Genomic DNA, 11,146 nt, shown 5'->3' on the forward strand with positions numbered 1-11,146 from the left:
TCATCTTATGCACAAAGGGCCTGTGTGGCTGCAGGCTTTCATTCCAACCAGAGCAGGAGTCACACCTGCTTCCACAATTTATAATCAGGTCACTATAAGTGTGCCCCCCTGTTCAGCTGGGATGAAACCCTGCAGCCACACCTGTCGTTTGTGGATGAGATTGAAGATCCTTGTAAACAATTTGACACCTACTCACAAATATGCTATGGCAAGCTTAATGACTTTATTATGAGGACTTTGTGAACTTTATCATTACAGAAAAAAAGCACAAACTTAATATAACGGTTTAATTATTTTCAGGGAGGGAACAATCAGCAGTTTTGTATAGGCAGTTTCCTCTGATAATTTCCGGCGCAGTGAGTGCGCTTTAGTCAGCAGAAGGCCAGAAGACGCGGTGCCGCAGCAATCAGCGGAATCCACGCTTTCATTCCCCCACCCCCCCACCCCCTCACACACACACACACACACACACACACACACACACACACACACACACACACACACACACACACACACACACACACGTTTTCCCTCTCTTACTCAGCGTGTGAACGCACATTTTCTTCCCGATCGCTACATTGGATCACAGCGCAATAGGCTGAACGTATGCAGTGCGCACCATCTGTTCCAATTCAACACAAACCGCTGCTGGCTCAGACGCACGTGTTTGGATCCTTCCTTCTCGGTTTTTCTAGAGTTTCGCAGGCCGTTTCGTTCAGACTGAGTGAGAGCTGTTATTTTCGGATCATGGCTAGGACGCATCCCCGCCGGAGGAGAGATGCGCTGGTGTGGCTGCTGCCTGGGCTGCTCGGAGTCTGGTAAGTCTACACATCAGGAAGGCAAATGTAATCAGTAGTAAAACCTAAACCATAGCCTACGCTTCTGCCATGGTGTCATGGTTCTGTTTAATCCACCTAAGTGCAGCAATCCCGTTTGAGATGCTGTTCAGGCCCGTATACTATGATAAACTGACATATTTGTGCTTTTGTATGGAGCCGAAAATGAGTGGAATTTATTAGACGTTTGGTAGAAGATGTAACTGAAGCTGATATGCTGCTTAATAAACCGGTTGCTGTTTTCGCCTGCACTTAAGTGCAACGTCATTTACTGAATCAACCTTGAGATTTTACTGTGCAAGCTTTCAGTAAAAATTGCTAATTTTCTGTATAATAAAGAAAAGGAGAAAACCCGAACGTGACACTCATCATTTTCGTCTTTGGATAGGACTCATAAGATGCACGAAAGACATCAAATCTTTAAACTCAGCTATGGGTTGACACAACATTCATTTTAGGTATCAGTATTTGAATATCAGACTTTGGAGCAAGCATAATGCAGGTTTATCTAAAGGAGGTGGTGATTCTCTATGCAGAAATTGATGAAGTATATAATCTGTATGTTGTTTGTTATTTGTATATTTTTCCATTTGTTTGTCTATAGCAGATTGAAGTAGGAGTATAAAATAAAAAATTAAAAGGTTCAAGGATTCTTTGTACAAACAGGCTTTTTCGATCTACCTAATAATGCTGTTTTTTAAATTCTCTTTTATTCAGTCTTTGGTTAATGATATTCAAAGCTGGCCTCATAGGCTCTCCTATAGCTGATGCCTTTTGTCAGGAGGTGTGGCTAAAAACAGCTAAACTAAAAACAGCAATACAACAGAATGTCTATTATTAGCAATGACAATAACCATTAAGTCGTCTTCTTTCTGATTCCATCACTGATACACCAGCTCACTGATATACTGAAAAAAGCAGACCCAGTCTAAACAACAAATTTGACACTTAAAAACAAACAAAAAAACCCAAACACACAGGCTTAGGATTTTTCACAGAGTTAAAAAACAATATTCCTTCCCTATCCTTTGTTTTTGTCATTGTCGCTAACATATTGGATTTGACACTGAGGGAATTTGGATGCTCATGCCTGGTAAACTGAATAAAGGGTAGATTAATTAGAAAGCTATTCTGACACAGTAATATTTCATATGATGCTAGAACATTCACTGAGAGAAAGAGAGAAAAGAGAGAGATGAGGGATCATTTAAACCTCTAACCTTTAGTCATTTCAACCTTCAGTCAGAGCCAAGCCACATCTTCATTAATCATTGGAGTCCCTTTATTCATGTCTTCCATTATGCACTCATTTAATAGATAGCCTATCACATTCTCACTATTTCAAATATTTTACAGTAATAAATGATCTGCTAATACATTACATACATTTCTTACATTACTTACATTACTCAATTCGTTGGACAGTATTAGGTTAGGTTTAGATTGTTCTTTTTTCAGCTCATCAAATCTGTCTAATGTATATGCCACATCATCCTTGTTTGTTTGAATTTGTATGAAATATCTACCTGAGTTCTCTCCAAGTGGTTCATTAAACCACTTTCCTTAGAGATTTTCTCTCTGTGTTTCTCTGTATTGCCATTTTTTTAGTATTTACCTAATTCTTCTTGTCTAATGAATTTTTCACTATTTCTCCATGTTGCAGTATAGCTTTTGGACACAGTAAAGCTGAGGAGGAGGATTATGAGGATGTTCCTATCAATAAAACTTGGGTTTTATCCCCAAAGGTTTATGACAGCGATGTCACACTGATCCTGAATAAATTACTACAGGGCTATGACAACAAACTTCGACCAGACATTGGAGGCAAGTTATTATGTCAACTTTGCACTGATTTCCATTCTGATCAACCTCATTTTTATTAGTGGATAACTATGTGCTACAGAGTAGTTAGAAATTTTACACAAAAAAAAAGATGACTAGAGTAAAATAAAACATGAGGATAAGTTATATATGAAAAAAGTCATTGATCAGTAGCAGACTATAGTGCCACCTGTCAAGGAGTGGGATATATTAGTTAGCATATAGGCAGTCAGTTATCAAAGTTGGTGTGTTGGAAGCAGGAAGAATTGGCAAGCATAAGGATAGAGTGACTTTGACAAGGGTCAAAGAAAACTATAAAACTGTGTCAAATCATCTTTAAAACAACAGGTTTTATGGGGGGTTCTGGAATGCAGTGCTTAGAAACAAAATTGGTCTAGGGAAGGACAACCCAACAACCAGTGACGGGGTCATGGGAGCCCAGGAGCAAATGCTAGCCCTTAAGATACAATTTGACAGAAGAGCTGTTGTAGCACAGTTTCTATTATATAACAGTGTTGAAACACATGGTTCATTGCAGCTTGCTGCATATGGGGCTGTGTAACAGCAGACCAGTCAGAATGCCCATGCTGACCCCTGTACACCACTCAAAGCACCTACGATGGTTATCTGAGTCAGATCTGGACCATGGAGCAATGGAAGAAAGCAAGGTCAAATGTCAGTTTGATGCTCTAGGTAATGTTTTACCAGAAAAACTTTCTGGCATTCATCTATGTACCACATACCTAAGCTTGTTGACCAAGTACATCTCGTCATACTGCCAGTATTCCATAATGACAGTGGCCACTTTCAGCAGAAAGGTACTGTACCCTGTCACACTGCAAAAAATGTTCAGGAATGGTTTGAGGAACATAACAATATTTTCAAGGTGTTGACTTGGCCTTCAAAATTCCAAAGATTTCAAACAAATCTTATTTATAAAGTGCTTGCTGGAAGAATATGAGAAGAATATAAATGAGATACTGTCCACAGCTCTGTTATTTAAAATGACTGATCACAGCTGTATCAGAGCACAGTAGAATTACATCAGTGTTGATCTTCAATCTTTTTCTGTGTGCTGAAGTACATATGAAAAATGGCCAAATATATAAAGAAGGAAAGAGAAACCAATAAGGAGCACAAGTGGGTGAGATGATAAGTGGAGTTCATTCATTCTCAGAGCCAACAGTGAGGGGGTGTGAGGTATCCCTATGGGCGTTTTGTGTTTCATCATCCCTTTAGATCTGCATTGTGTTGATTCTTTTAAAATAGTGTAGCATCTACATCATATAGTCATTCATTTACATATGAATATTTTTGTATAAGCCAGTTTTAGACATTTTAGACAACTATTACATTTTGTATAGCAATACAATGGCTGGATTTCAAATGATTTATCTCCTTTAATTAATAACAATAAAACCAGTCTATGTTTGTGAATGTACCGTGACAAATCAATATTCTAATTTAAATGTTAGTATTAGAAAGCATTACACAGATGGTTTTCTAATCTGTTTTTTTTTTCAGTAAGACCCACCATCATTGAGACAGCTGTGTATGTGAACAGCATAGGCCCAGTGGATCCCATCAACATGGTGAGCCAAAACCATAGATCTCTAAACATATATGGAAGATGTAGTGCTTATAACTTATAAATATCTTAACATTTACATTTGGATTTTTTTTTGCTCTGATTATTAGGAGTATACCATAGACATCTTCTTCGCTCAGACATGGTATGACAGTCGGCTCAAGTTTAACAGCAGCATGAAGCTCCTGATGCTAAACAGCAACATGGTTGGAAAGATCTGGATCCCTGATACGTTTTTTCGCAACTCCCGCAAATCTGATGCGCACTGGATCACTACACCCAACCGGCTCCTTCGACTTTGGAGCAATGGACGTGTAATGTACACTCTGAGGTTTGTCATTGCAGCCACTTTGTTTATGCTTGCATTGGTTGATTGTTGTTTGTGCAGCTGAGATGTGTGCTTTTGTTCTCCTGTCCTGTAGCATTTGCTTCTGTAAGAAAAATGTCCCCTGCTTTCTGTGGACACATACAGTTTAATTCATTAACTCATTTAATCCACATCTATTTGTTAGCTGAAACTGAATAATCGACTGTGGTGATAGAGTCATGAAACATAGTAGTTTGCACACCTCAGTGCATTTTATAAGACTCAACCTTATGTTTTGTTTTTCTGACACTATTCTGTTTTTGTCAGGTTGACTATTAATGCGGAATGCTACCTTAAGCTGCATAACTTTCCTATGGATGAACATTCGTGTCCGCTGGAGTTTTCAAGCTGTAGGTGTTAAAATTACTATCATCAGTCACTGTCACTCAGCCTCAGCCCCGTCCGGAGTGCTGCTGGCCAAACAATCCCACACATTGCCTTTGTCAACTGCCCAATTTTCATTCACCACCTATTGTGGCCAAATAGTTCCCAAACACTACCTCTGGCCTGCCCCAAATACCATTGTCCAATCCCTTAATGAGAAAGGACAGTGTACCATCCTCCTGCAGAATACTCATCCCTCTTCAGCTACCTTTACATTAGCTTGTATTTCAGTGTGTGTCATCCCTGCATCTGCTGTGTGCGTGCTCTCCTTCAGCTTATCATATATGTTTTCAGTCACCTCAATGGGTAGAACATTGAGGAAAAGGCAAAATATGTCTTAAATGCCTCAGTGCCATTCTGCCATTCTTTTTTGTGTTTGCTAAACATTATAACATAGTGTTTGGGTTGTTCACTGCATGAGCTATTTGGGAGATATGTTTTATTTTGCAGACGGGTATCCAAAACATGAGATCCAGTATAGATGGCAGCGTCGTGCTGTCGAGGTAGCTGACCAACGCTACTGGAGACTTTACCAGTTTGCCTTTGTTGGCCTGCGTAATTCGTCTGATGTGGCACATACTCAGTCCGGTAAGTTGTCCAATAAGTATAATAATTAGATAATGGAAAGTCAGTCTGTGACATTTTAGTGTCCTGCAGTGTAAAAGAATTGGAATTTAAGGCAAATATTTTGCTCCATATTTTGCAATGATTGTGAGTTATAAAATTCAAAATGAAAGCCACCTCTTGCTTTGTATAGGGTCATGTACATGTATGCTATTGAAAACCAGTTTCAGGCAAGTTTAACAGCAACAGAAATATTCCACACTATCCCTATATATTCTGTGTTTGATGATTGTTTTATTCAGGAGAGTATGTGATAATGACAATCTTCTTTGATCTGAGCCGAAGAATGGGCTACTTTACTATCCAGACCTACATCCCGTGCAGCATGATCGTAGTGCTGTCCTGGGTTTCTTTCTGGATCAACAAAGATGCTGTGCCTGCCCGAACATCTTTAGGTAAATTACAAGCTAATTTCAGAATAGATAAAAATAAAATTTAAGTTTACACAAAGCAAACATATTTTAACAAAGGTCTTATTAACTAATATATTGTTTATCTACTTCCACAAATTCAATTTTTACATCATTTTAGTTGTCTGTAGGGAATTATAGTTCTTTCCCATTTTGAGTGGTGTTTTATTTTCTGGCACAGGTATCACAACCGTCCTTACTATGACAACTCTAAGCACTATATCCAGGAAGTCATTGCCGAAGGTGTCTTATGTCACAGCCATGGATTTGTTTGTGTCTGTTTGCTTCATCTTCACCTTTGCTGCACTTATGGAGTATGGAACACTGCACTACTTCACTAGTAACCGTCAGAACAAGAAGACCAAGTCGAGCAGTGCACCGGTGAGTTTATAATACCCTGTACAGTGTGTGGCTTGCCACTGCGGGGCGCCTGAGCAAGGCCCTTAACCCTCAATTGCTCAGATGGCGTCTACCAAATGCCATAAATGTAAAGCAATTCAGAAGCAATTTCTTCAGATATTTTAGATTTTACATTTTGCTGCTCATTTTGGTTTTAAATATTGAATTAAAATTTCAGTTTTGATCACAGTATTATTCATTCACACATTCGTTGTTCTTTGCCTAAGGCCTAGCCAGCATTCTAATGCACTGGGTAATTTTTTATTCCTTTGTGCCAGAAATCAAGCATGGAAAACATCAGACCAGGGACGTCTCTACTCCAGATGAACAACATAGCACCCTATCACGACGATGATGATGATTTCGCATACGAGTGTTTGGATGGGAAAGACTGCACAAGTTTTTTCTGCTGCTTCGATGATTGTCGCTCAGGGGCATGGCGTGAAAACAGGATGCACGTTCATGTGTCCAAAATTGACTCCTACTCCCGAATATTCTTCCCAACTGCTTTTGGCCTCTTTAACCTTGTGTACTGGATTGGGTACCTCTATCTCATTTAAAGATATGGTATGAGTGAGTCTGGACTCATTTGAAATATAAGAAATGTTTGGAAATCATTTGTAAATTCCCCATCATCTTGATACTGTATAAGACTGTGTAAGGGTGGAAACAGATTTTACCAGTGGTGTCTTTATCCAGTGATATTTCAAATGGTGAGAATGCATTTGTGAAAAAAGGAAAGAAGAGGTGCATGTGACATGTTAGAGGTATTAAAGTATTACATTACTTTGAATATTACCAGCAGGAACATTAAGAAAAATTCTGTGCCATATCAAACACATTCGTTAGAAATATCTGCTATCTTTAAGGTGCAATGAAGAATATAACTCATATAAGCTTGCTTTGTTACAGGTGTGGCACAAAACATTTTGTGGACAAATAAAAATATTTTTCTCTTTCAGCATACCCAGTAGTTTAAAGATATTAACAGCGTTTATCAGGAATTTAACCCGTAATAACAGGTTTATCTATTTACTAGTAGCTGTGTAGATGCTAAGCTGAGTAGTTTTTATTCTAAAATACACAACTATAATATAATTCTATGTATTTATATACACAAATAACCAGCTTCCTTGTGCCCTATCAAACCAAAGCGTAGGTAGATTAAGACTTTTGCTAAAAATTTATCCTTAAGCCATTCTCTTGGAAATAGCCAGTAATTACAGCATAATCCTATCTCTGTAATAACCCATGAACTCTCATGTCACTGTACCGAATGTGTATGCATTATTAATTTATGTATATATCTATATATACACGTGTGTGTTTTACACTAAGACATTAAGCAAAAATTCTGTTAGTTATGCACAATTACAGAATTGCTTCATTTCACAAATTTACACGCTCTGTAATCTGTAGTTCCACACATACCAATATTTACTGAGCAAATGAGCAAGCTAAAGCCTCTGTTGTAGCGCACTTTGGCCAAGATGTCCACAAATCCTTCAGCACGTCTGTGATTTTCCACCAAAAACTTTATTGTTGTTTGCTCTTCGTGAAAGTCACATTACTTTAATCTAGTGACACATCAGAGATCCCATGGATAAAACAACCGAATGTTCATTTCAAGTCTCTTCAGGCTTACCCAAATGCACACAGACAAAACTATAAACTAATTTACAAACTTTTCAGCTTATGACAAAGCCATGGATGCCTTTTGCGTAGTTTAACACTTCGATAACTATTGTGGTAGACCATTCAGATGGTAACCATGGTGAAATGAGGAACATTCTAAGCTTAAAATGTTATTTTGTAGCTCTAGTTCTCTCTCTCTCTCTCTCTCTCTCTCTCTCTCTCTCTCTCTCTCTCTCTCTCTCTCTCTCTCTCTCTCTCTCTCTCTCTCTCTCTCTCTCTCTCTCTCTCTCTCTCTCTCTCTCTCTCTCTGTCTGTGTGTGTGTGTGTGTGCGTCATGGTAGTGTCAGACATTCACCCTATGTCCAGCTATGCCTTCTCATCTCTCGTTAATCTGCATAATTTATGTTTAGAAATACTTGCCATATATATGGACATATGAATGTATGTCCCTTCAGCAAGCTGCAATGCAGCCTTGTCCTGTTGTAACATATTTTCTAAAGTAGAATCATGTATAGATGTGCGCTGTGTCCAATAAATCTCGACAAATCTTCCAAGTCACAATCCATGCTCTTTCACTAAGTCACTGGTTAGTCCACCCTATGCAGAATGCTATCGCTAATAGCAATGAACATTTATAAATTGAAATCTATTTATATTTTTGTATATAAATAGATAAACATGGCATTAAAAGATGCCCATCATTATTGTTTCTTGTTATTAATAATAAATCAATGCATTTATCTGGTTTGTTTGACAGCATGAGTGTGAGTGTGAGAGCTCTATGCTGTCTCTTGGTTTTAATATACTCTCCTGTCGGCCTTTTTTTGGCCCTTTCTTCCTATCGATGTTGTTAGACTGTCCTCTCTGTTCTGCACTCTTCACCTGTTAATAAATTAATGTGGTGTGTAAAAAACAAAACAAAAAAGTTCAACACTGTGAAAAAAAAAAATTGTGCCTGAAAAAAAATGGAATAAATTCTTTGCGGTTATTGTTTGTGTTGAATATTTTAGCAGTTCATTGAAATGCAACAATAGGAAGCTGGAAACTAGGGGAAAATTGTTTTGAATATTATTCAGATGGCTGGGCTTGGAAAAAAAGGTATTATCAACTAATTAATGCATTTAATCCTTTCTCATTCATTTTCAGGTTATGTGCTCAGTGCACAAGCCAAGATGTCTTGGTTGTGATGCCATTAAATGACAATTTCTATGAAATATATAATAATATAATGATAATAAATAACATTAAATGTAATTCATTTTTAGATATATACTGTATATAAAAAATATAGTTTTCTGAGAATACTATCTATCTGATGATATTCATATGTGCACTCATGTTCATTAGATCTCTTCTGTGAGCTTTCACAGACCCTGATGATTACAATGGCTTAAAACAAGACAGAGCTTCTAAGTACTAATAGCAGTGAATAACTTAAAAGCTTGTTGATTTGTCCCAGTGAAAAAATGATCATATAATAATCCCTGTTGATGTGAGGCTCACATCATCCATGCGGTGTGATGGTCGTTATAATGGTAATGTTCTGATTTAATTCAGTAGGTAGGGTGCTAAACACTAGCTTCTGATCAGATTATGATGAATATAATGTTATATTGTCTGAACATGCCGCATCTACTCTACTGAGGAAGCTTTCGAATATTAGCCAGCCAGCAGAAGTAAACACCATAAAGGTTGTATAAAGGTTTTTAAAACAACAACAACAACAACAGCAATACTACTACTACTACTACTACTACTACTACTACTACTACTACTACTACTACTAATAATAATAATAAATAATTATTTTTTTAATTAATAATAATAAAAAAGTATATATTGTTTATTTGTATTATGTTGCAGACATGGGGCGCACAGTGGCTTAGTGGTTAGCACATTCGCCTCACACCTCCAGGGTTGGGGGTTTGATTCCCACCTCCGCCTTGTGTGTGTGGAGTTTGCATGTTCTCTCGGGGGTTTCCTCCGGGTACTCCGGTTTCCTCCCCAGGTCCAAAGACATGCATGGTAGGTTGATTGGCATCTCTGGAAAAGTCCGTGTCTGTGTGATTGCGTGAGTGAATGAGAGTGTGTGTGTGCCCTGCGATGGGTTGCCACTCCATCCAGGGTGTATCCTGCCTTGATGCCCGATGACGCCTGAGGCACAGGCTCCCCGTGACCCGAATAGTTCGGATAAGCGGTAGAAAATTAATGAGTGAATGAATGTTGCAGACACTATTTTAGCAAACTATGACTGTATTTAGCCAACTATGTTGTAATGATAAAATACATCTTCTATATTAATAATGTAATAAAATGAGTAGCGTCGTCATGTCAGGTTTTATACAATTCAAAAGAATTACAGGCCAAACTGCACATCATTCTTGTCTTATATATAGTATTTATTACAATATACCAAATAATGAATTCGATTTTTAAACTAATTTAACAACCTTATTTTTGCTTTTCAGAATTCAGAGTTCATACACTTTTCTCCCTAATGATGTAAAACATCTGTTACAAACCCTTGTCATCTTGTTGTCTTTGTATTCAGGTTGTAAAAAGTTAAATCAGAAGTCAGAAATCAGAAATCAGAAAGAGCTTTATTGCCAGGCATGTTTTCACATGCAAGGAATTTGTTATAGTGACAGAAGCTCCACAGTGTAGCAGAATGTCATACAATATAGACAAATTGTATGTGCAAATGTACAAGTGTGAAATGAGCAAATGAAATATAGAATATAAGCAATTTGTATGTACAAAGGTACAAGTGTGATTCGTTCAATTGTAATATGCATAGTATGTGTTTTAAGTAAATAGTGTGTGAGAATAGTGTGTGTTCCGCTTATGTTAAGTGTTCATCAGATGGATTGCTTGAGGGAAGAAACTGTTCCTATGTCTGGTCGTTCTGGTGCTCAAAGCTCTGTAGCATCAACCAGATGGCAACAGTTCAGAGGGGTCCAGGATGTGAGGGGTCCAGAGTGATTGTCTTCAGTACAGGTCTTAAAGAGTGGGGAGAGTTGTGCCAATGGTTTGGTCAGCAGTCCAGACTACCCTCTGTAGTTTTCTGAGGTCAGATTTGGTA

General features: G+C 37.9%; 1 protein-coding gene across 1 annotated transcript; it reads left to right on the plus strand.

Annotated features, from left to right (window-relative positions):
- The first annotated feature begins 491 nt into the window (after positions 1-491).
- Positions 492-9,066, plus strand: gabrg1 (gamma-aminobutyric acid type A receptor subunit gamma1). The gene is made up of 9 exons (XM_027150231.2): positions 492-818; positions 2,500-2,660; positions 4,182-4,249; positions 4,356-4,576; positions 4,880-4,962; positions 5,447-5,584; positions 5,863-6,015; positions 6,212-6,411; positions 6,708-9,066. Exons 1-9 carry the CDS (start codon positions 607-609, stop codon positions 6,987-6,989), a joined length of 1,518 nt encoding a protein of 505 aa, XP_027006032.1. The 5' UTR covers positions 492-606; the 3' UTR covers positions 6,990-9,066.
- The last annotated feature ends 2,080 nt before the right edge of the window (positions 9,067-11,146 follow it).

This window comes from Tachysurus fulvidraco, chromosome 4 (genome assembly GCF_022655615.1).
Source record: "Tachysurus fulvidraco isolate hzauxx_2018 chromosome 4, HZAU_PFXX_2.0, whole genome shotgun sequence".
In the NCBI taxonomy this organism is placed as follows: Eukaryota; Metazoa; Chordata; class Actinopteri; order Siluriformes; family Bagridae; genus Tachysurus; species Tachysurus fulvidraco.

Bases quoted from the DNA above. Each gene is read 5' to 3' on its own strand.
- gabrg1 (XM_027150231.2), top strand. From the start codon at position 607: ATGCAGTGCGCACCATCTGTTCCAATTCAACACAAACCGCTGCTGGCT. The intron at 4,250-4,355 runs GTGAGCCAAAAC...TCTGATTATTAG, and splicing joins CAGTGGATCCCATCAACATG to GAGTATACCATAGACATCTT. The intron at 6,412-6,707 runs GTGAGTTTATAA...CCTTTGTGCCAG, and splicing joins CCAAGTCGAGCAGTGCACCG to AAATCAAGCATGGAAAACAT.